The sequence below is a fragment of the Apis laboriosa genome, unplaced genomic scaffold (assembly GCF_014066325.1).
Source record: "Apis laboriosa isolate Shangri-la unplaced genomic scaffold, ASM1406632v1 scaffold74_cov149, whole genome shotgun sequence".
In the NCBI taxonomy this organism is placed as follows: Eukaryota; Metazoa; Arthropoda; class Insecta; order Hymenoptera; family Apidae; genus Apis; species Apis laboriosa.
In genome coordinates, this window is record NW_025224330.1 from 882,694 (window position 1) to 910,336 (window position 27,643).

The window sequence follows — 27,643 nt, forward strand, 5'->3', positions numbered from 1 at the left end:
ATCAATAATGTGCACAGACTCGATGAGGAAGAAGAATTGTATTTATAATGGCAATAACTTTCTCGCAGGAAACGATGCATCGAAGGAGATCTTGCACGAATTGTACTTGGAGATAAAGAAAAGTTTATAGTATATAATTACGTTTCTTAAAATATAGATAGTATAGAAAGTTCTTTGAAAGTATTTCTTCCGTTTAATAGACGTACGTGATATAGTATATTTGATCGGATAAGTCTTTGAATCTTCGAAAGCAAAAATTATAAAATCGTCGAATTTTCAATCTCGAATTTTTTAAATTAAAGAATTTCTAAATTCCAAATTTTAGATTTTCACATTTTAAAATTAAAAACTTAACTTAATCTTTTAAATTCTTGAAAAAATATTCAAACATACAAATTTCTAAATTTTTCAATTTTCAGTTGATTCAAAAATTTCCAAATTTTCAAATACTTAAATCTTCAAATTCTTTCAAGATTTCAAAGATAAAAAATTTAGAAAAATTTTCGAAAGTGGTAAAAAACGATTTGAACTCCATTACTTCGTCATACTCACTTTGCAACCCTCGCAACTGGTTACACCGTAATGATAACCGCTCGCTTTGTCACCGCAAACTCTACAGGCCACGAAACTCTTCGCGGGCGTCGAACTGTTCGAATCGGCAGCCGCGTAGTGTTGTTCTGGAAAACAAAACAGTTGCATTATGTAACACGATCGTCATTCGTGGAACTAGGTAAACGTTGCACATATCTTTATCTCTTCGTAGAGACGAGAATATTCCTTCGAATAACTTTTGATCGTAACTATAAACGTTACTTAAAATAATCGAGTTTAATATATCGTGCAGTTATAAAATCTTTAAAATATTCTTATCAGAAAATTTCATTGCTGATTTTACGTTAAAAGAAAAATAATTATGCGATCATATTATTTATATTGTCTCGATCAACTCACGATCAACTCGATCAACTTTCTTTATACCTTATATATCATTCAATTACTTCTGATAAAATATTACCAATTTTTCCACCAACATGTAATGTAACTTTTAATATTTCTCAAACCTCTCAAGAATTCTAACTTTCTTCAACTATGCACAGAATAGATTATACTTCGCCTAGATTATGAACACTAATTTATCATGCAATACTATAACTTAAATATAAGTGCAATTAGAGAACCGTTGATTACCTGTTATTACCAGATAATTTTACCTGGAGACCACCAACATTAATTATACAGACCAACGATAATCAATCGAACAAGAAGCAATAAATCTTGTCGCGTTAACATCATATCTTATATCATTGCAATAATTATTTCGTAGAAATCCGGCAAAAATTATATCACCTCTCTCGTTTCGCAATTTTATCTCATCCGTCTCGCATAATCGAATACAGAAAACCAAAAAAAAAAAAAGAGGAAAAGAAGCAATTTTACATCCTCCAATCATCGGTTCGCCACGTTCTCCAACGAATCACGTCCAATCGGTCGTAAACACGCTTCTCAATTTCGTGTTTCCGCGCGATTATCTTCGATTCGAGCGAAATGGACGGGATCACGGATCTGGTCGGTGCCTTCCTTCTTTCTAACAATCAAAAAACGAGCACGAAGCGCGTGGACGTAACGGCACCGCCTCTCGATGGAAACGGTCACGCGTACTCAGGATGGGAGAAAGGACGAGGAAAAAAGGACCAGAGTGTCGGCCTTTAGCCAAATAGAGACGAGTTGAAACGGAGATGACGAACAAGATGGAAACAAGGAGAAACGGAACCGTGCAAAGCGACGACGAATCGGGATAGTTGACACATTACGGTTTTCGAACGAATTAACTCTCTGTGTTGTGACAGATGACGATGAAGGAATAATTGGAATAGATAATAATAATATTTGTATCATTCTTACGTTATTTTATCGTCTAATATCGTCTATATCCGATTAATTTCATTTGGGATTTGTATATTGAATATTATTTGGATTTCTTTTGAATCAGATATTTCATAAATGCAAGAAAAATGTTAAGGAATCCTTTCATGGATCTAAAATTTCTAGAATCTCTCGAGGATTCATTGTTTTTACTCGTAAAATTTACTTATTTACTTCAAAATACATCTACTGTAGAGAATCTCACCTTATGCGATATCACCAATTACAAGATATAAAAACCAAGAGATACGAAAAAAGCAGAGCAACGAAAAAAAAAAAAAGAATGGAAAGAACAGGAGAAGAAGGAACGACGTCTCCCGTCGACGTCGCGACGAGAGGATACACGTCGTCGGTCCACCATGGCGGATTTCTTCCATTCGTCCGACCCATTGCATCCATAATGCAACGACGGCCGCCACCACAGGAAGGGAAAAGGCTTGCTCCTGCTGGCTGTGCACGCGGTGGTTCGTATAACGGAAAGGCTGCGTCACCGTTACACACGGGGAACACACACCACGGCCGTGGAAAAGAGCAGGCAGGCGAGGAAGGAGGGAAGAGGAGGAGAGGCGCGCGGGGAGGAGACGAGAGAAGAAAAAGGAAGAGGAAAAAGGCGAAACGGGGCCGTCCGCAAAGGGAGTGCACAGGGAACCGTATAGGAGTAGTCCGGAACATTATAGTGTATACCGTTCGAGTCTCGTGAAATCCTGCCAGAAGATGTCGTTACGCGGGGGTCAGGGGGTTGGAGAGAGATGGAAAAGTTGATGGAAGAAATATGGCGGCGAGGAGAGGATAGGCAAGCAGCAAAAGAGAGGAGGAAGAGCGAGGGGGCTGAGGGGGATGGATGGAAGCGTGCAGGTTGATCGCAGTGTCTGGAAACGGGGCCCGATCTGTGTATGCGATTTTATGACGGCCGTTAAAGGCTGTCGTCGAGGTTAGGTTAGGTTTGGATATCGATGCCGGCTGCGAGTAGTTTTACGAGATTTTGTTTATTTCGATTTTACGAATGTTTGAATGTATGTTTGACAAGCTGTAGGTAATTGATCGTTTCAAGTTTCCTTTTTTTGGAAACTGTTCATACATGTATTTCAATATTGAAAGAAATTTGTTATCACTGTTGGAGAAAAGTTTTGTAAATAGTTGGGAGAGGATATTCCTGGGTTTGAAAGTATTTGAATGAATCATTGATATTAGTATAGACTCTTTCTCCTCGATAAGATCTTATTAAGCTTGGAAATAAGCGTGAAATAAGATGATTTTCAAAAGATCTGCTGTAAAATTAGATTGTACAGAAATGTACAATCTAAAATATATTTAATGAAACTTCCAATAAAAAAAAGTGTCTAAATAGAATTAAATTAGAATCCAAACTTGATTTTCTCGTGAAAATAATTCAGTTAAAAATGACTCACGTTTTTTTTATTACGGTAAATGATGATTATAAATGATATTCTCGATCGAAAATAATACGATCAAACAACTCGAGTTATTTTAAACATCTCCAAATTGAATTTTGAAATTTACAAATTAAATTTGGTTAAAACGACGAGAATACTCTTAATATTATTTATTTTCTAGATTTATTTTCACTTGCTATCGAACAGAAACACCGTCGAGTTAATGAAACCAATTTATGTAGTTGAAAGGCCGAACAATCAGCCAACTCTGGTAATCAGGGATTTATTCTTAAACGGTGAAACGTACGCGCAAGGTTCGCATGTTCGCACACCGATACATTGTAATTTATCGTGGTCCCGGACGGTCTGTAATTTCCAGGGACGAAGGCGGAAGTGAACGCGTAATGATGTACACAGCAACTGCTCCATGGTTGAGCCGAAGTTTTTCGGTGTTTCTTCATGGGAATTCGTTAAGGTGTACCGTATTAAACGACGCCTTAAACGGTGGTGCACGAATAAATTTTCCCGCGTTCCAAACTTTTTCTCCCCGACACTGGTTTCCGTCTTGGAACACAACTGAGAGTTCCATGTATGCAAATTAGACAGAAAATGATATCAACGTTCTCTTCCATCCTTATTACTATTGTATTCGTACTTTTATCGATTTTTGTCTCTCTCTCTCTCTCTCTCTCTCTCTCTCTCTCCCTCCCTCCTTCCCCCCTCTCTCTCCCTCCCTCCCTCCGCCCGTTATTATACTCTCTGTTTTAGGAATCAAATAAGTGTGTATATTACTTAATATATTCAGTAATCAAATATTCATTATATTCAAAATATCCAAAATAAAGTATTTCAAAATAAATTATCCAAATACGAGGTAATCCAAATATTATTAAAAATAGATAAAATATTAATTATCCGAAATATCCAAAATAAATCTATTCGTTACAAAATTCGAAATATTAAACTCTCTAATATATCTTGTTTCTTCATTTCTCTAAAAAAAAAAAAAAAAAAAAAAAAAAAANAAAAAAAAAAAAAGATACGTTCGCAATATAATATTAAGCATTTTGGCCGATAATTTTTCGCGGATCGCCATCTTGCCCCTCGAGATTTTCACTTCGATGTACCAAGTGAAATATCCTCGGCTGTTCCCTGCCACGTACATTGCGTCCATCAATACGAGGTATACTCCCGCGAGGAGAAAGTTGGTTCGACCGAGCGGAATTTATAAGTAGAAATAGAAATTGTGCCTCTGTTCTTGTGGAATATCACCGTGGCCCTGTTCGTAAGTGAAATGTTAAGCGCTCTATGATTACGGACAGAATATACGGCCAACTATAAAAGATTTACGCCCGCGATACTCGGTTCAAACTATTCGGTATCTCTCTCGGCGTAGCGAGAAAGTCGAGGCGAAAACGCGAGAAGCGTGGATAAGAAGTTGCATAGATAGATGTATATCGATTGTAACCGCTTCGAGGAAGAAACTTATCTTCGATATCTCTTTATTTAACGTGGGACGTTATATAATGGAAGAAACGTGTCTGCGTTTCATATTTTATGACATTTCGTTTAGGAGGAAGAGTTGAGTTTTTCGCGACGCGTAATAATGGGTTATCCATCGGATTGTCGGATTGCAATTGATATGAATATTTTCGCTGTATTATGCGTTTTTATTTTTATTTCTTTTGTATATATTCTTTATATGATGATATACATCCATTCGTGAGAGGATGAAACAATTAGATTTTAATTATCGAATATATCGATTGACCACAATTAAAATAACTTTCATACAGAGAAATATGATCGAATAAAAAATATTATTCGTACGATGGATTAAAATGATAAAAATGAAACAATAGAAAATCAGATATACTTATGAAGAATAATAAAATTGTTATTAAAGCGAAATTGAATCGATTTCGATGCAATTCAAAGCTAATTAATTATTCAATCTATCTCTTTTATACGGTATGCACCAAACAATTTATAATTAAATAATTCGAAACGAAATAAACAACGGATCATCACGGATCGAAAACCCGACAACTTAGTTAAAGCAAATTGTTTGTCTTCCTTCTCACGTTGCATCTGCGAATCTGGGGGGGATCGCTGTGTTTTCAACGTCAACAGTTGAAAAACGGAAAACACGAAGCTCCGTTATTCCGTTTCCGTTCTTCTCGAGGCAAAAACTTCCACCGATGCAACGGGGACGAGCAATGTTCTTACTTCTTTCGCAGTTTACCTGCTGTGATTGGACGTTAGGTGAAATTTATCGTTTATTTTACAACGAATAATCTTGGAAATAACGCTTGGTCGAGCATTGATTGCAATCTCTCGTCTTAAGCTTCTCAGCTATCGTGTTTCACTTGTAATAATTGAAGATTGTGAGAAGATGCTAGTGGATGCAATAAGATAAATTTGTCTGTCTCTTAGTTCGTAGTTTCTTGGTTCAAAGTTATAGATTAATGTTATACCTTACCATATCTGTTGATGTTTGACTATCCATCAAATTTAATTAGAGAAAATAACATTTAAATAATATATACTATGTAAATGAAAACTTAAAATATATTTGATATATATATTTTTTAAACCGATAATTTTTCAAATTATATAGTTTAATACTTTTTATTTATAAAAAATTCCAAATTGAAACAAACTTGATTTTTATAAATTCTTTATTATGCATCTATGAAAAAATTAATAACATCAAAATGTATCATCTCAAAATCATTCAAATTGTTTGAATCATCTTTTACTATTTATACCTTGTATATTTTTCATTAATTATTAATAATAAAAAAATAAGTATATTTATATAGAATATATTTTACGTGCATTTTTGTATTTCTCTATGTCATATATATATATATACTATATACGTTTTTTTATTATAAAAGAAAAATTAAATTTTCTGCTATTTAATATGTATTTAAAAGAAGAAAAAAAAACGTTTCAAGTTGAAATTTTCTATTAAAAAGGAGTTGGTATCACGTCATCCAATGATTTTTGTTGATCGTTCAAGTGAAATATTATTTTCCTCGACGAAATATCAGAAGAAGTTTCCCTTCGTCGAGGACATGATACATTTTCGTGAGAGATACTTGCACACATTGAAAAGCGCTTTGAGTTGGGATCCTGTACGAAACCTCGTACGAAAATAAGCCAGAACAAAGTAAGCCCTTCTCTGTTCTTGCTTCTTCCGTCGTTTCATTTTCTCTTCTTATTTCGTTCATGATCTCCGGTTTGCATCTTCGAACTAGGTCGATATGCTACGTATAATCAGCAAACTTCCGTTTTTGAACGAGACTAGTTGTCATACTTGTACTTTCTGGAAAGAACAAAAAGGAGCTTCCTTGTTCACGTTTAGTTGATAATTAATAAGAATTGAATTTTGAGCGGAGCTTCGAGGATCTCTTTTATAAAAATCTTATGTAAGGATCATCTGAATTTGATAATTTTTTGATAATAAAATAACTTGGATATTAATTCAATATAAATTATAATTTTAATTTTAATATTTTATTTCATTCGTGGATCATTAAAATTTTTTTATAAGATTAAATAATAAATATTATTAAGTTAAAAAGAATAATTGAAAATTATTTATTTACCGATGAATTATTTTATTATAGAATGTACGTAATGTGGCTGGATATTTCTGTGACCAACTGCATATAATTCTTTTATGAAGTGAGAGAATGCAGTATGTGGTAGATATTTAGAGAAGACGATAGAGAATGAAATTTAGTGTTTCCAACTTTAGACAAGTACTTTAAATTATTACTTTTTGGTGGTATTTTCAAGAAATTTAATCTTGAATTATTATATTTTTTAATAAAATGAATGAATTTTAATTATTTTTTTAAATATGTAAATATGATATAAATATGATATTGACATAGTTAATAATTTGATATTGTTAATTCAATATTGAAAGTTATATCAGTATAATATATATAATATAATAAGTATATACATAAATAAAATTATAAAATAATAAGAAATAAAATAAAAAAGCAATAATAATAAAATAATACTAAATGATTGTACAACAGCATAAAGCATGGGCATAAGTTTATGATGAAATATCCCGCATAAAGTTCAAAAGTACAAAAGTTGGTCCTTGAATTTGACCTAGTTTTCAAGTTATAACTGTTTTTATGTCTCTATGCAAACTCAGTGATCTTCTTTAAACGGAAAATATTCAACAGTAAATACAGTATATGACTTTCAACCTCAAATATTTCCATAATTTTAATTAATAAGTGAAAAGTAATAATTTAAGAATTTTAATAAGTGAAAAAATAATATCTTTTGAAAATAAAATTTCTAGTTTTTTATTATGTAATTTTATAGAATAGCGAATTTGGAATACAAAAGAAAAAATTCATATAAAATATGATTCATATAAAATAAAATTCATTTTTTAGATATTTGATATTAAATTTTTCATATGTTTGCATAAATAACGAACAAGTATATATATATTTATTCTTTGAAATTTTCATAGTAAAAATTTTTTATGTCATTGATTAAAGAATATTAAATGTTTAACAACATCATTTACATTCAAAGAATTGTGCATAATTATATTTAGCTTAAGAGAAAAATGATAACGTAAACTTTTTGTTCAAAAAAATGGGAAATCTTGTATATCAAATAGTACTATATTCTCATTATAAACTCTTAATAATCGAATAACACAATGATTAGACTTTCAAATTAGAATTTTAACTTTGAAAAAAATAAGAATAAGAAAAGAAATTTGCACATTACGTGATAAATGAACAATCTATCTAATAGTAAATTGTGGAAAATAGAAACACGTGGATCGACAGTGAAATAACCAGCGAAGAAAGATAGACAGGATTTCCTGTAGATTAATGCCTCGTTGCATTCTAATTCATTATATAATATTACATCGAATTAGATGCAGAAACATAACTTTAATATGTTAAATTCCGATCAGCCTGATACGATTGCACTTTCACATCAGCCTCTAAACTTGTTCGCCATTATACAATTTCATATTACGTGTATCAAGGATTACGTGACTGGAATATCTTATGGGAAATTTCGTTTAATTTTACACCAAAAATGACGATGAAACAATTTAAGAATTTTAAATTTTATCATTAACAGAATTTAATTTAGAGATATTACATTTAAAAATTAATTCAATAATTGCTAAATTGCAATTAACAAAGAATTATGATTAAAAAATTGCTTTATTATAACGTTCCAATATTTAAATATGCATTTAACACGAATTATAGAATTAACGAATTATAGAATATTTAACAAAAGATATAATTTGGGATAAAATAACATTTAAAATTAGCGTTACTTTTATATGTTAATAAATATTTTAATACAACATTTATATTTATATCGCTTCAGTGATATTTTTTCAATACTTTTTAGGTTAGGTATATCGAGACAGCGTCGTGCACAACTCATAAATAATCACGTATCAACTAGAATATACATCGAAACTCATCAAACGCGTTAATTACAACCGTTATACATATAAATTAGCTTCTATTGCCTCTTGAAATATTATGGATCATTTCAATCTTCTATAGTTGCACTCGCACATCATTGAGAAACGATCACAACGCGACAATTATCGATCGAATAATCAAAATACGTATAATGATTTTTAAACGAGGATTGTTAATAGTGATTCTTCCATTGAACAGAAAATAAAACTGCGAAATTATTAATTGGGCGAACTTCAGGTCGGTTTTAAACGTTCAGGTTCGCACGGTTTGCTCTGAGCTGAAGTTTGTTTTAATGCATATTCGATGTCGAGCCGAATAGCAAGAGGTCGTCACAGTCGTCGTTCTGGAGTGTAATGGCGATTCGTTCGGCTTGTTTACCAGCGCCGGAAACTGCAGTATTCTTGCATGCTTCCGTTGCTTTCAGTGTCTATGAAGCTACGTTCTTGTGAATCAACAATGAGTAACTTTTTGTCGATGTGTTATGTGTTTCTTGAAAAAGTTGTTGATTGCTTCTTCGTATTTCTGTTGACGGTAACAGAAATCAACAGTTATATGTTGCCTCAGTTCGTTCAAAACTGTGTATATGGGTATATGTACTAAACACAAATATGCATTAACTTGACTAACTATCACAATGAAAAGATATATTCATTATTTTGAAACTAATTTAAAATTTTGATTATGTTGCTTTAGTGTGAATAAAATATTTTTAAATTATTTGGAATGTGGAGAATATTTAGTTTGTGCAATATTGATCACTTTTGATATTCATGTGTATATTAAAATAAATAAAGTTTACAAATTATAAATTATTATATTGATATAAAATTATAAAATCGTAAAAGAGAAATTTATATAATCCATAACTTATAATTTGTGAATTCAGATTTTCATATCGAGATTTCTATTATGTCATTTATCTACATGAGAAATTATTACTTTTATGTGTCTTTTCTAAATCTCATATATTTATAAGTATCTAATATTTTCATTTATTATTTAAAATAAAAAAAATAATGAATTTAAATATAAAAAATTATTAAAAAATTTTGTTTAAAAAATATTATGTAATATATTATTCTATTAATAATGAATATCATTTTGTGAAATATTAACGTATCAAATATTTTATTAACACGAAACAATACGAAACGCATTGTCCATTTGTTGCATCAAAATTTTAACAATGTAGATCATTTTAAATTTAAAAACTTCCAAAGAAATATAATATAATATTAATTAATTATACTTAATGAATAATAAAGGGAATGAAAGATTAATAATTAGAACAGCAATTGAAATAATAAAATAAAACAACGATGATCCACGCATTAATTGCATGAATTTTAATTCTATAATTTTTAATTATCTATATTCAAAATCTCTATAATATAATATAATATAAAAATAGAAATTTGTTGATTTAAAAAATTTTTTAATTAGAAAATTAAAGAAAAAATTGTATCTTAAATTAAATAAAAAATAAACATGTTGATTTAATATTATATTAAATGGATGATGATTTTTATCAATGTTTAAATTAGTTTAATTAAAAATGATAAATATGTTATAAAGATAATATCTAATATAATATATAATATATTCAATTCAATATCCCATTTTCGAAGAATCGCATAAGAAATTTGCATTTTACTATCATGGTGATATCATAACACGTTCGACAGTCTTAATTATCGTAGAATTCTCGCGACGCGATTATGCAACGAGAAGTGAAAGTCGCTCGATATTTGCGAACACGAGGCGCGGTGCACGCAAGAGATGTCGAGATTTCTCGCAGAAATTCGACCTCTTCGTCGTCCCTTCCCAACACGGCATGTTGGCGGAAATGAAACAAATTGGAATTTCGCCTGTACATCCGGAAGGAAGCATACTGCCTTTTCGGATTATTAAATGAGACACTGAAATGTTCCAGGTTCCAGGTATATCTTTCATATATTTGACTCATGTTTTAAAATTCTATATTCCAAGATATCTATATTTATTTTTAACCGATAAACATGAAAGAATATTTAATAAAATTTATTAATTTTGAAACTATCTTGATTGGAGAATTTTCATTTTATTATTTTTCATAGTGTTTATTAAAAAATTAATGTTTTTTAGATATTTGACAAATAATATTAAAACATTAATATGTCGTGTGTTATTATTATATATATTATTTTTGTAAATATTTTTTAAATATTAATGAAATAAATTCGATGTTTTATCTAGATGTAAAATAATATAAAACATATTACTTATGACAATAATTTGACTCTAAATTAATTCACAGATTCAGCTTCAATCAGATATATCATTTGTCAATCATAACATATGAATATACTTTGAATCTGTCATTTTTTGCACAATAAATGTTTTAAATAAAAAATTATCTCTTTCTACATTTCAATTTTCAAATAATAATTCTTATAATTTAATTATTTTTTATGTACTTAATTAATTTTTCAACAAGTATTTATAAATATTAAGGGTATATATCAAAATATGGTAATAAAAATGATTGCAAATAATTAAATAATTGTAAATAATTTAATAATAATTAGATTGTGAATATTTAAATATTTATAAAAAAAATATATAAAAATTAAAATAAATATATATAATGTATAATTCTTTAAATTATAATTATTTTCTAAACTTTGTTTTAGAAAAAAAAATAGTATCATGTCAAAGGTAACTTCAAAGTTCATTTTTTGCACTATATTACTAGAAAAAACAATTGTTCTAAAGAAAAATATGTCAGATATAATCTCATAATACATGAAAATATATTATCTATTAGGATATTTATAGAATTAATAAAATCTTTATTAGATTTCATTTTTATAATTATAGTGAAAATATGAATTTGCATATATATCCGCAATCCAATCGAAAATTTTATATGATCTTATATAATTTTATATAATCTATACAATGTACAAATTGTTTTCTGAATCCTCTAAACAATGTTATTCGAATAAAGTACACTACAAACATTACTTACGAGAATGTAATTCTCGAAAGAAAGAATTAGAGGAAGAATACATAAACGAAACGCATAGACGGAAATGAAACTAAATGAAGCTTCACCTGTGCAACACACATCTAAAAAAGGAGCCTTTATAGCACTTACACGCGCTTAAATAACCTCTCTCTTCCTCGTTTTATTTCGTTTGGATACGAGCAAGTCCACGAGACTTATTCGTTGCGTTTCCCGGCACTTAAGAAGTTTATTGCTAGCCACCACGAGTCCAATACGCGATTGGGTGTTGGACAATAAAAACGAGCGTTCCCGCGAGCCAGACGTTCCGGAAAACTTCTTTTCCCAACAGGGATGCGGCGATTTCGTTTTTTTCACGCCGTTGTATTTGCTTACGAGCTGCATCGCTTCTCACGAACTCTAGAGCACAGTTAGGCACTAACGAGTTGAAAAATTAATTGGTTAAAATTTCAAATAAAATTATTTCAAATAACATTAAAACTTTAAAATGCTCGAATAACATATTATTCTATAATTGACTTCGACGCTATAATTAATTGTTGCGAATAATAAATTATTTGTTAAAGTAATTTTATTCTTAAAGTTAAAATTTAAAATTTTCTATCCATTTCTATCTAGTGGATTTCTATTTGCGCCTTTTCGCAGCACAATGAATCGTCTTTCATGTTGTACGTTTAACGTTTTTCTCGAGGGATGATTATTACCATCGCCAATCAGCTTGTATAGGAATTGAAATGAAGAAATAAATTTCATGTTGTAGTAATGTAAATATTAATGTTCTATTTTATTGAAACGTTGATATACGTGTCTTCATAAAGATGTGATAAGTGTTACAATTCTACAATGAAAAAAATATTTTATGATATGGATAATTATAATATCATCAATATTTTTTTAATATCGTGAAAATTAATGTCTCGCAGAAAAATACTTTAGAATACTGGAGAATTATTGCTTCGATATAATAGTTTTGCAATTTTTGAAAATATGAATTAAACAAGTAATAAAAAGATACAGTTTATTACAGTATATCTCTTAAATTTACTTCTGAATCTTCATAAATCTCTGCATGAAAATTGGTAAATGATAGTTAATATTTTATAGTACTGTAAATTGTTAGAATATTTAAAAAAAGAAAATACTTCAATATTTTTTTTCGCGTGACAACGAATCTGAATTATCTATGCTCCGTTTCTCATTCGTTGCTTCCATCCTTGGTGATTCGAGCATACTTTTAAAATATCGCATCGAGCTATTAAACGAAGAGTAGCAATCGCTTTACGGTTAACGAAGTCGCGTTAACGAGCTCTTTCTCTTCTTTTTTTTTTTTTTTCTTTTTTTATTTGCATTGAATGATCGCGAAAATGAAATTCCTTTCTGCGACACGGAGCTCACGTTCATCTTTTTCCATTGTTACTTCTAAAAATATATTCTTACATAAATGTTTCAATTATCACGCGTGCTTTCTTCCGTTATGCATCGAAAAATATTAGCATCCTGAAGAAATATTAGTTACGACTTTTATTACATATTTGTTTATAATAAAAATTTTTCTCTTAAAAATTTTCTTTATATACATACATATATATATATATATATATACGCGAATAGAATACGTTGTAATAAAATACACCTAATTATTTCAATACAAAAGCATGTTAAAACGTTTAAATTACGGGAACAATTTCGTGCTTCGATCGGGCAAACATTGCACGATCCTGAAATTGCAACTGGGCGGAACTCTTAAACAAACTTTGGTAAATGCGCAACATTCTTTGTGCGTTTTGTGCATATTCGAAAGCACAAAGATAGACATGCTGTTTGTTTGCATGTTGCGCTCGCGGCAGCTTTCATATGAACCCGTTCCTCCTTTCCTCTGTCTCTTTATTTTTCATACCTTGATGCACCTTTACCAGCCAACCCGCCCCGTTTTTCATTTGCCCGAGCTTCTCGACTTTCCCTTTCCCTCTTCCCCCCTCCTACCCTGCTTCAAACCCTCCCTTTTCCTTCACGATCGTTTCCATTCTTATTTGTACTCCGTGTTTTACTTTCATTCTGTCCCACTGATTCGCCCCGACTTTTCACCCCTTTATACCCTTTTTAACGCGCACTTCCGTTTATACGGCCACTTTCCGGCCCTCTTGTTTGTCTCATCATTCGCTTCATCCCCTTCTCCTTTACCTTTGTGCCATTTTTTTCCCCTCCCCCTTCTACCATTTTTATCCTTCCCCCCTTTGAATCAAATTTTTTAATACTCTCGAGTTTTGTTTCCTCAAAAAAAAAAAAATTATTTATTTTTTCCTTATCTTGTATCAAACAAATTGTAACTAAAGATTTCTGAGTCTTATATGTTATATGTGTGTAGAATATTTGAATCGTGTTAAATGCACTAATTTCAATGATAAACGAATCTTATTATATTATTTTAAATAATGATTGAACGATCTTTCGTTCCAATCTTCCTTCTATCTTTTTTCTCATCATCTCCTTTAATTCTTCTCTTCACCCACACGAAATGCATCGCCCTCGATTTTTCCCAAAATCGCGAACAGATCCGGCGCGTATATGAGATAAGTCACGTTGTCGAATAACAAAACAGGGACATCGGATACGAAAACCCCCTCCATGTCGCGCAACGAATGCAATTTGTCGGCACCGTGTTTAATTACAGCCGAGGATGGTGGCAGGGATGGTGAACGCGCGAACACGCTTCTCCCATCAAACTGATCACAGTTCCATCCCACAGAGGATTCCTCGTGACAAATATAGGGTACACCAAACGTCCCTCAACGTTTCAGTTATAATAATAATATTCTGGAAAAGAATATTTTGAAACGATACGTGGCTGAAGTTTCGTCCAAAACACGATTGAACTTTCTTCTGATATATTGCATTCAGTTTAGAATTTTGCCACTATACACAGGAGGAATATTATTTTTAAATATCTGTTGTTAAACTGATATATATATATGTATATGATATATATGAAATCGAATTTGGTCTGAAACGAATCGTGATATTTCGTGTTTAAACTAAGATTGTTTAAACTGAGGAAGGCAGAAAGGATTAAAATTTCTCCTCGTTGTTTTATTATAAATCGCATTAAATCAATTTGCCGCAATTAATTTTTAAATTTGTTCATCTTGCTGCTCGATTCTTGATCATCATCGTTATATTCATATCTTTAATGATTCGATGGATCATTTCAAGCTCCACCCTTCTTTATCGTTGAAATTTGACGAGTTTTCTTAAAGGAAAAAGATTTATCAACGAATATAAATAAATGTTATTGATACAAAATTGTTTTAGGATAATTATACGATTCAATGATTCGATTTATATAGTTTTATATAGATTCGAAACCGGAAATGACAGGATGACACGTAATGGATGAACAACGTCAAAACATTCTTACAGAACTGTGACTAATATTGTTGTTATCGATATTCAATAAAAGCGTTTCCATGTTTCACACTATAATATTCAAAGCGAAATTGTGCATGGACGGTGGTGATCGAATGATGAAAAATTCCTGACTGAATTCTGAATTCTCCACGTTTCAATGACAGAGTTAAAACGAGATCTGTTAACTTCGATCATCATCATTTTATCAAATTGAAATTATTATTGTAACAATAACGGAATTCTCGGACTATTTTCAAACGTCTTAACGATTTTTCTCCTTCGAAAAAATCGTTGTCCTTCTCGGCTATTAATTAAGCGTCAATGGTATCGATAAATTATGTCCGCGAAATCTGTTATACCGTTAATTAACCGTGCCTTATTTATCTTCATATTTATGATTGTCCACGTTTCTACAGCTCGACAAGTTATTATCGAGTGCTCAAACGTCGAGTTATTTTTTTTGCCGGTGAAATGGTAGTTGAATGAGTTTCTAACGGAAGTACGTGATATTGGAGATTCCACGCTTATTATACTTAATAAGGAGGTAAGAAAAAATCAGCGTGTAATAGGTGAAAATAGTGAAGTTCAAGATGAAATGGAGGAATCTTGAGGAATGTTGTAAAATATATGATGTTTAAATGTAATTAAGATGTTCCACACGTTTTGAGAGATGTTCCAGGAAAAGCAGCTTTTCCAACTGGTATGTGTACGTGTTTAGTAGTTCCAACTATTTGTTATTTTAATATTCATTCGTTTCCTTATTCTGCGTAGCGAAATTTTTCTATTCTTTCAATTATTCTATATAGAATGGGTATGTTTCTTTCTTTTTTCTTTTTTTTTTTTTTTTTTTGCTATTCATTTTAAAATTTCAAAGATATTGAACATTCATATGAATTGTATAGCTTATTGAAATTATACGAAGAAAAAGAAAAGGAGAAAAAATTCAAGAAACCATGGTTAAAGAGTATGAATCATATATAACGATATAAGTCCAGATAAGCGAGTTATTTTAACTTACATATGTACCAAATATAATTTATAGAATATTGAATTGAAATGAAAAAACAAAAAAAAAAAATTATTTCTTTTTATTTATTAAATATCGAGTTATAAATATGATTTTTCAAAAACATTTTTTCACGTGGAAGACGTATGAAAATCACTTTTGCCTTGCAAAAATATTTATTTTTTAAATTTTCAAAATATCATACCAAACATAATAATTCGAGAAGTAAATTATTTCCATCAATCAAACATTCCATCCTCTTTCGCAGCGACGAATCAATATTTCCATTTTGATCGGGCCACATTTCAAACGATTTCCAAAAATTGTATTACATTCACGAGTGTGCGCCTATGTTCATGTAAATATTTTGTGCGAAAAACCGAAAGCAAATTTTCGCGCGAGTGAAAATGAAACGGGCCGACCGTAAAGTATATTCCATAATCCATCAAAGCGGATGATACACGCGTCTACGACATTATCCGGGGCCCCGTTTCGGCTTTGTTTCGAAATCAGCCGTGCAGCGAAAACACGGGGAGCGTTTGAATAAACGCTGCCACGGCGATATTATCGCGTCGGATGTTATCGATTTCTATCGTTATGCGGGCTCGTTTCCTGTGTATTTATCGGGGAATTTCGCGAGCAGGCTTCGGTGCACGGAATCGTTTTGCCCATTAACTTCGGTCGGGGTGGAGGGGGGGAAAAAAAATTACATTGAAAACGTCCTCTTTCTTCTTCTTCTTCTTCTTCTTCTTCTTCTTTTTTTTTCTTCCTTTGCGAATTACTGGTTTGTAAGTTTGTACAGAACGTTTTCTAGAAAGTGGGACGAACAGTGTTTCTTCTCTGTTATTTCTTCTTTTTATTCTTTTTATTTCTTTATTTTTTTTTAGAAGAAAGTTTAATGGAAATTGTGAGTTATTTTTTTTTTTGAAGGTTCAATGTATTGTAGATAGATAGAGAAAATTGTATATAAATTGTACATATACAGAGAGAGTGAATAAGAGATGTAATATTTTAGTTAGTTTTAACGGTGAAATGGATTTTTAAATATTGGAATTGTATTTTCTTTGTAAAAGTAATTGTAAAAGAATTTATTCTTGGAAGAGTTAAATGAACTTTTGTGGAGAAGCTAATAAATTTTAAGAAAATGTAAGTGATTGCAGTTAATGTCTGTTAAAAATATCTGACAAGGTATTTCGTTTTTCATCTTTGTATGCAAACGTTCCATCTTCCTGTTGAAATTGTATTTACTAGATCACGTAGCACCGATGACCGTAGTATGGCCGTCACGTATTTGCAGTCTTTGGTTTCAATAGATAATACGAAACGTGGAATTAAAATTAATCGTACGAAAATTATTGCCACGCAGCTTAGAGATGTAATAGACAACGTAAAGAATACTTTTGCATATGCAGGACATTCGGTAAAATTGAATTTATGGAAAAAAAATAATAATATAAATAATATCATTTGACAAAATTAAATTAATATACACAGTTTTTTATCTTTGAAAATCAAAGAATAAATCTTCTTATTAAATTATTGTATCTTGTACAGCAAAAAAAAAGAAATTTGTATCTTGTTTCAGTTTCTGAACTTATTTTTTATTGGTTATTTTTCTTCTATATATTTATATGTCTATATTGACATTTTTCTTTTTTATTTTCAGTTGATTTCTACATGGAAACCGAGAATTTTCTTCAGAAAGAGCTTTAATAAATACGAATCAGAATAGAAAGAGAAAAACGATTCGCATCCATAAAATTTCATTTCGAAAATGTATCCTTCCTTTTATACAGAATATTAATAAACGTTCTCTCGTGAGCCAACGTTTTCGTTCCACCTCGAAAATGATAAAATGGAAAATGGTCAACGAAGTGTCGTCGTGTATATTCAAAGTGCTCGAGATACGGACGAGTATCTTGTAAGGATGCTAATTAATTAAGAATCGAGGTAATTAATGGCCTCTGATACAAGTGGTGCCATCTAAGATTTTCATTCACCGGCCTGTATATCGCGAATTAATTTCGTCGAGTAATTTCATTAAATATTACATCAATTGGCTGTAGATGGGATGCCGAATATGAATTTCTCAGACTTTCCCGCTTTTTATTCGAATTATTTGAAAGCCGTTGCATTTCTATGGCGGGTTTTTCGAACGAGAGATTCGCTTTATATAGAAAGTTCACTTGTGGAAATGTAATTTGGATGGATATAGTCGTGTGATTCCACGATAGTATTAATTAACACGATTGGATGCCACGTGGATGAAATTTAACCAACTTGGATGTTTCGATGATTGCACGTGAACCGAGGAATGAGAAATCTCGATCGATTGGCTAGATATACATGCATATATACTTGTCTGATACATGGCTGGGAATATATTTGCATTTATGAAAGGATTATCAATGCATCTTACGATTTCAATTTGTACTGATTATTATTAAATAAATGGATATTAATGTAAATTGATAAATTATTTGATAATTTTTTTTTTACAGATAATTTTATAAGATTAAAATTTACGGCATGGAAATTGAATGAAAATTGTGCAAAGGTATACTGACGTAATCTTCTTTCATGACAATTGATGTAAGATATTTTTTTTTAACCGAAAAAATAAAAATATTTTATTTATAGCATTATCTATAGGTGATCAATTCAGAGTAATTGCAGTTATCATATTTAAATAATAATTTTTAACATTTATTTAAAATGTATATAAATCCTCTTACTACTGAATTCAAAAATCATAATTCTAGTCATTCTTCGTTAAACTAAACTACGTTAATTTTAAAAATTTTTCTTATTTACTATAAAAAAAAAAATCGGAAATTGAATATTTCCAAAGGCGGTTGCAAATCAGAAAGAATTGACACCTATAGAGATTTATAATATATATATCGTATAAAATTTTTGAATAATTTTAAGGTATACACTTCCTTCTTTCCGATAATCTTCTCTCCTCGATAAGAACAAATATGCGATCGTGACTGGAAAACGCGTTCTTGGCGCGAAACGTTATCGTTCGCTTGAATCAACGTGTACACAAGAGCCATCAGAGTTTGGCCATTGTCAAGGGGCAACGATGCGTGCTCGCTACGACGCCAGACGTTCCGGAAACGTGGCAAGGATGAAAGGAAAGAGACAGAGAGAGAAAGAGAGAGAGAGAGAGAGAGAGAGAGAGAGAGAGAGAGAGAGAGAGAGAGAGAGAGTTTGGCGAGTCCAAGGAGGAGACTCACCGATGCACCGGTTCCAGATTTACGTTCGACCCGTGGAAGACACGGGAAACGTGCTCGTATGTGACCTAGATCGCTAACGAGACGTTTCGTTGATTAAATAATGGGAGCCCATTGCGGATTCGTGAGCGGATAAGATGGTCGAAAGTTGCTCTGAATCGAGGCGAGCGTTTTGCTCGATCACGACCATCCTTTACCTCGTCGAACAGGAAAGTTGTGCACTTTTTTTTTTTAAATAGAGATCATTGCAGGGTGAAGAGGAACGATGATGCCGATGATTTTCGGGATATAACTTTCTTTGGAAAGTGTCTTCCATATTATCTTTTAAGAAAGGTGAAAATTTAGGAATTAATGAAAGGGGTAAGTTTTATTTTATTTTTGTTATTTTGATTTTTGATAATGATAATAAGATTTTGTTTTATTTTAGGGATAGAGAATCTTTTAAGAAAGATGAAAATTTAGGAATTAATAAAAGGGGTAAGTTTTATTTTATTTTTGTTATTTTGATTTTTGATAATGTTGATAAAATTTTGTTTTATTTTAGGGATAGAGGATATCTTTTTGCTGTAAAATTTTATGATTAATCTCTGGTCATTCTGATATTTTTGCTATAAATTTTATCAAATAGAGGTGCTATGTTTGACATATGTAATTTATGCCATAATTTTTCCTTCAATTCAGAATATTGATTGATGATATGTAATCAATCAAATTCAAACTTAAATGTATTAAGATGATTGAAACGCAATTATGAATTTATAAGTACGAATACGAACATATGTGCATGAAAATAATATAGAGAAGAAAGTACATATTAGAAAAGGAATTAGAAAGTGAATGAAAATCATTAACTTTAACGTGAAAAATTATCGTTCATGGATAAAGATTCGATTTCAAAATTCGATTTCAGGCTATCCAATTACTCGATATAATGTCATAATTGAAGAAACGTGAAACTAAATGATACTCGATAAAGACACAAGAAATATCGTTGTAATAGGCGCGTTAGATTAGTCATGTCTTTCGAATTACAACGTGAAAGGAAACGAACCAATGGTAGATATCATTCAGTCGCGTGTTTATATTTAACGGTACAGGTAATTACGATCAATACAACCACGACACCTTATACTTGTACGTTTAACGGTATATGTAATTACGCGCAACAGAAATAGTGCATTCCTATTGTCACAGAAAATATAATAATATTGAACTTATATAACTTGAATCTCTATAATTCAAAAATTTTTATAAGACTAAAATTTTCTTTATTCGTATCATCATACATTATATCATATATTTATAGACTCGTAACAAATATGGACCTATAAAATTTGTGAAATAGATAGCTATCAGCTGATAGGATCAGATATATTAGAGAATTTATGGAATTCGAATCAGATATGAAAAAATAACTAATAACTTCTTATATCTGTCACTTATGCTTCATAAATTTCAGGTTTACGATGTGTTGTTAAATTATTGAGAGTAATAAACAGACAAAACTATCTGACAATAATAGCCATAATGTTCATATAAATTTTCTAGATGTAAAAAAATATTGAAAATCCATTTTTACATTAAAAAAATATTCTTAGATTTTTATTTTGAATCAATATATTAAGATAATTTACTAAGCAATCTTTTATGATAATATAATTATTGTAAATTAATTATAATTAGTAATTACATTACATAATTATAAATTAAAAATTCTTCATTTTATTTGATATTATGATAATCATTACATTAGAATAAAAACTTATATTTTCTTGATGGTTGATACGATCATCTGGATCATTTATCTCCAGAGTCCCCTAGGCTCAGGATTCTCTTGGTCCCAGAGTCACTGAGATATCAACCTTAATCCTCAGATTAGAGATCAAATAGTGTCAGTGTCCCTGTAGGCCCAGAATTATGCTTAAGGTTAATTAATTAAATTGTAACATTAAAGTTAATTTGGGTTTTATTTGTGTCAGAGCTTCTTTGTTCTCAGAATTTTCTCTTTTAGGATTTTAGTGATTGTATAATCTGAATATTCTTGTGATCATAAAATTATCTTCAGCGTTTTTTTTGTTTTAAGATCTCCTTTGATTTTAATGAGTTAATTTGAGTCTCAATCCTAAAAAAGTCTTGAAATATAATTAATTAAATTAATCTTGAGATTAATATCAATACTCAAGATAACTTAAAATCGTAATGATTTTGAGATTAAGGTCATTATAACACCAATTTTGATATTATGAGAATCTCTAATTAAAGTTAAGAAAAATATCTTGCTTTGGATACTTATTAATATATTTTCAATAATATTCAATACGATTATCAATCTATAATAGTTATCAATTATTAAATTATAATCATATAATAAATAATTGCGCAAATAATAAATTTTAATAACAGCTACAATTGAATTTTAATCATATATAAATTAAAAAATTAAAAGATATAAATCACTGGATATATTTACCAAATTTTATTTAAATTTTATTTAATATATATTTTTATTCGCCAAATATCAAATCATATTTATTTTAACTGGAATAGACATTAATTTTAATCCAAAATTTAACATTGTTTTAATTATCTTTAATAGATACGATGATAGTAAAATATACACATCTAATTATGTTAAAATACAAAGACAAAAATAAATCAAAAAAGTTTTCATCATAATACGTCAGAAGATATCCAATTTCAAATAATGAAAAAAAAAGTAATGAATATTCGATGACATTTTTATTCCCGGTATAGAATATTTGACAATTCACCGAATAAAGATTTTAAATTATCACGATACATTTCCGTCCTCACTGTTATTATTATTCGTTCATCCACATGATTTCGTATTTCATGTTTATCGGTCGTTGTTCTCGCCAGATTAATCATCGCGCATTATACGTACGTATATCGTGTACGTTATCGATCTCTTGACACACATACGACCTGATTTATATTCGGATAACGGTGGAAAAAAATTGGGTCGTGGGATGAGTGAATACGCGAAATCAACGAGCGTATCGTTAAGTTCGCGGATTTATCGAGAGAAGAGGCGATCTCTTGAGGAACACTGCTTAATTAATTTCAATTTTCGCTCGTGAATAATATCTCGAAGAATAATCGCTGCTATATGGTTAATATTTTTAATTGAGATTTAATTAACGCGAATCGCGTTTTCGATTTGTCACCACTTTTGCTTGAATGGTTAAATAAAGTTGCGAAGTACAATTATAAGGATAAAAATTCTTTTAATTGATTTGTTTTTATCTTTATTATTATTAATATTTTTTTGTTTATGACTAATTTTTAGAAACTGATTATCTCGTTTTTAATTTTTATTAATTTGGTTTTACTGTAATATATACAAATTTTTCAATTGATGTAGATAAAAGAATTCATTCGTTAGAATTAATAATTGTTAGTATTATATTTAATTTATGACTTGTAAAATTTCATTGTTAATATTATTTCGATTACGCAAAAAAATATATATATAAAAATTTATTAAATCAATATTTGTTATTTAATTTTAAAAATAATAATTTCGAAATAAATAAGAATATCATAATTTCAAAATATATCAACCTATTATTCTAAACCTAACCTAAAATTCCAAAATATATTGTTCAATTTTTTAAACTATTTATTTATTTTTCTTTTTTTAATATAATTTAATTAAGAAACTTTCAAGTTATCTACCTTTGCACATAATTTAAATTCTTTGTTTATTACTTAATTAGATATTCAAAGTATTACGCTTTCGTTGGAATTTGCTTCGACAATGAATTCCAATATTCAAGTGCTTAACCTAGTTTCTGAATTGTAATAAATTTTATTTTCAGATACTGTCTCTGATAAATTTGTCTAATAAGATCTCTTGTATTCAAGTTTATTCCATTACAAATTCATTATGAAGATTTATCTTGACTCAAAAAATAAACGTTGTTATTATAGTTCATTCGTATTTTTAAATTTTATTTAAAAAGTGAATATTGGAAATTTTAAATTATTATATATAAATGTTATTAAAATTCATTTATTAAATTTTAATGAAAAAACACAAAAAAATGAAAAATATTAAAAATTGTTAATATAACTATAATTTTTCTGTGTTGTACTTATATAAAATCAACCATTTGAATAATTAAAAATATCTCACAACATCCTTTGAAAAAATAAATATATCAATACCATCAATATCAATCAATAGAAAAGGATTGGACCCAAATATTAACGAAAAATTATCGTAATAACTGCTTTTAAGGATAATTGTATTTTTTTTTCTTTATTACAATTATTATAAATTTGAGATTTAAGTGTTATACAGATGTACAACATTTCTTTTGGAGATTTGAAAAAAAAGCATATTAAAATAAAAATTAATAAATGAAAAAATATTCGTGTAATTTGAAAAAAAGAAGTATTTGTTACATAATTGTATTATTTTTAATTTAATTTGCCATAATATAAATTATGAAATTAAACTTTGTATTAATTTTATCAAAATCAAAATTTTTAAAAATAAAAAAATAAATAATTATTTATAACATAATTAAAAGATAATATTTCTAGGAGAAACTAGAATTCAAGAGATATATAAAAATAGAAGCATGAAAATAAGCTTTTCAACTTAGCAATGTCTTCAAATATTAACCTAACCTAAATATTTCCGATTAATACTTTCAGTAATATTATCCACATTTTCTTTTCAATAATCAACTAATCAAAACTTCCTCACAAGACAGAAAAAAATCTCTCAAAATCATAAACGAAGCTATTTGTTAAAGAGTGACAATTTTCAACGAACACAACTCGACAATAAACCGAGGGCCGGCCCTGGAATCGGTTGCCTGTTGGAAATACCAGCACGTATCGGCACTAGAGGCACACTCGCACACTGCACTTCTGCATGGCGGAGTACGAACGGACGAACACAGTCGGCTGGAATACGAATGCTGTGACCCGAGTAAATATATGCGATGCGCGCCGCTTCCTTGTAAACAAGGGCTGCTAAATGCCGTGAAGTGGCTCTCCGACTCGGGTCGAGGCCGCGTTCCAAACTTCTCCGTACAACCGTCGCGTCCTCTACCATCCTGCGAGAACTCTCAAACACTGCGATGCAACTCGAACGAGTTTTCGCTATTGTCAGCTCAACTCTGTAGTCTGTTGCTACTCGCCTGCTAATTTGATTATTCCAACCCGATTCGACGATGCGGTTTCACGGCGCCGGTGTTTCTTCACCTGACATTCTCCATCGCTTCTCTTTTACGTTGCAGTATGTACTTGACACGTGATAAATTTTATCGTTTACGGTAAGTTGCTATGTTTAGGTTATGTTGGATCTTCGACGCAATCAATTAAAAGGAATGATAATCGTTTTGTATAAAATAAAAGAATTCGATTCAATTTAAATTAATCTTTTGTTATAGTAATGGATCTATGATAAATTCTATTGTCTGAATTATTATTTTTAAACTAACTATATTAAATCTTCGATACAATGAACAAAAGGAAACAAAACAACGTTTAAAAGAAACAATAGTGATTTTCTTTGCATAAGAAAGGATTAACATTTTAAATAAGATTTAATTTAAGTTAACCTTTCGTTATATTGTAATATTGGATCTATGATAAATATTATCTACATTAAATTGTTTTAGGTTATGTTGAATGTTCGACAAGATGAATTAAGTTAAAATTAAGAAACGACAGTTAAGATTTATAAGATTCATAAAGTGAAAAGAGCAATTTAAAGTTTAAAGTCATCTTTTATTTTATTTAATTATATTATTAACGTTGAATTTGATATAGACAACTGGGAAAATAGTTCTAAACTCTTGGCTAGTACGTCAAAGCAACCGAATTCAAAACAAGATTCCAACAACACGATTCCTATCATTCTCCTGTTTCATCCATCAGCTTCTCAACTTTCTCAATCCCTGAATTGGTTCCTCTTCCTCGCGGGAACAAATCCTCTCTTGGATCTCGTACTTTACTTCAAACTTTGGTCTCTCCACGGTATACCTTTCAACATTATACTACCGATATTTTCAAATCCTAGGGCTCAATTAACTTTTATATTTATATTATATTAAATATTTATATTTATATTTATATTAAAAATATTTAATATCATTCAATTTTAACAATTTCCTAATAATAAAATTGTTATTTTTTTAACGAGTAAAATAAAAAATTAAGTTATTATTAGAAATGAAAGGATATCCTATTGGCATAAGGTTTTATTTTTATAATCACCTTTCTCTAATAAGAAACAAAACATTCGTTAAAGGACATAGCTAATCTTCACTAAGCCAAAGGGATACTCGAGACAGATTCCATAAGCGTACACAGGCGCGAGTCATAATTTATGGTCACATTTATGCATCTCTTTCGCTTTCCCGATGCACTTTCTACAGACGATCTCTATGCTGCAATGGAGGAGAGACATTGGGTATCTCGTTTTCTTTCTCCTCTCCACATTACCGATTCTCACTTTCTCCTTCTCTGTCTCACGCGGTCTCTTATTAACTGTCGTTTCTCTCGTTCCGCCTTTTTCTCTTTTTCCACACGGTGCACTAGGCGCACGTTATGCAATTCCAAAGATATATGGTTGCTTCAGGAATATCTTCGGCTGGTCTCACGCATGGTACCATTTACTGGGTGGCGATTCTCACTTTTATTAATATATAATAAGATGTAAATCTTTATTTAGAGTGTCTCGTTTGAATATTCAATTATTAAATTGTTACAAAATCATAAATTTGAACAGAAATTTTTGCCAGATTTTTTGATTTTTTATTCTGAAAAAAAATGATATATAATTTTTCCTTTTTAATTCTTAAAATCTGAAATCTTTCGAATATATATTCTTTGTAATTTTGTAGGTTATGATAAAAAAAAAAACTGACACGCAAAGTTTCAGTTCCCTGGAATTTAAATTTCTAAATTTCTAAATAGATATCCATCTGGAATTTTTATTAATTTTACATATTAGAAAACTAAATATAATATAAAATAAAATGTGAAATTTTATAATTTTAACTTAATTTATCTTGTCGAACATCCAACATAACCTAAAACAATTTAATGTAGATAATATTTATCATAGATTCAATATTACAATATAACGAAAGGTTAACTTAAACTAAATCTTACTTAAAATTAATCCTTTCTTATGTAAAAATATGCTCTAAAAATTTATTTTAAATTTACTAATTTTCTGAAAGATTTAAAATTGATAGACTTTAATAAGATTCAAATGTTACAATTTTTTTTATAAGAAAAATATACTATAATACTTAATATTTTCTTCTTTTAGCCATCAAATATTTTTAAAATAATCTCTATTTCATCTTTTGGAGAAAGCAATCAAAATATAAAATAATGATTCGAATGTGACAATATTCTAATTAAAATACGATGGAAGACCAAAGATAGACATTCCAATGTCGATTTATTTGTTCGATGTCACAGACTTTCGAGATGATTATTGGGATGAGATTATATGGACAGTGAACAGGTGTTGTGCAACGAAAACGCGGAAATGCAATGTCGATAAACTCGCCTAAGCGAGAGAGACCCAGACGACCGGCGTCGCCAGACTCTCACTTGCCTTCCCCTATCTCCTCTGCCCGTTTCTCTGGCACGTTACAGAAATACACCGAGAAAATTATGTCACTAATGCGCCTGGATATATCTCTAGGCGTGGAAAAGCCGTTTCGTTGCGTCGTGAGGTTGACTGGAACATCCTGAGCTCAAAAGGCGGTCGCTTTTCCCTATTCCAATAATCGTTAAATTTTTTTGCGTTATTCATTTTAAAAATAATATTAATTAGAATACTAAAAAAAGAATTAATATAAAATAAAATTGATATTCATTATTATAAATTATAATTTTGTTTTAATTGAGAATATTATTTACTTTTATAGAAAAACTCATAGAAATTTTATCATTGAATTGTTGAAATATTTATAATATATGTATGTATATATGCACAAATATATCACAAATGTGTATATAGATTATTAGACTTAAAGTGGTATTATAAAAATAAATGATTACATTTAATCATATCTCTATTTAAGTAAAAATTAATTTGAAACCAGTCAATTTGATCAATTTTATAATTCTAGTATTAAAGAATGTTGATACTATAA

At 29.9% G+C, this 27,643-nt stretch overlaps 1 protein-coding gene and 1 long non-coding RNA gene across 5 annotated transcripts in view; one reads left to right on the forward strand and one right to left on the reverse strand.

The window, feature by feature from the left end:
• LOC122719378 (ecdysone-induced protein 78C) overlaps window positions 1–27,643 on the reverse strand; it is a 99,545-nt gene that overhangs the window by 22,851 nt on the left and 49,051 nt on the right. For all 3 annotated transcript variants that reach the window (XM_043945112.1, XM_043945111.1, XM_043945110.1), the window contains exon 2: window positions 553–677. In XM_043945112.1, coding sequence (XP_043801047.1) covers window positions 553–677 — 125 coding nt within the window. The remainder of the gene's footprint in view (window positions 1–552; window positions 678–27,643) is intronic.
• LOC122719382 lies at window positions 15,754–21,018 on the forward strand. 2 transcript variants are annotated; one of them, XR_006347588.1, is made up of 7 exons: window positions 15,754–15,939; window positions 17,912–18,195; window positions 18,312–18,675; window positions 18,747–18,837; window positions 19,177–19,844; window positions 19,912–19,961; window positions 20,029–21,018. It is a non-coding gene; the product is annotated as an uncharacterized LOC122719382 (long non-coding RNA). The 2 variants fall into 2 exon arrangements; XR_006347587.1 differs by having other exon boundaries at window positions 18,312–18,837.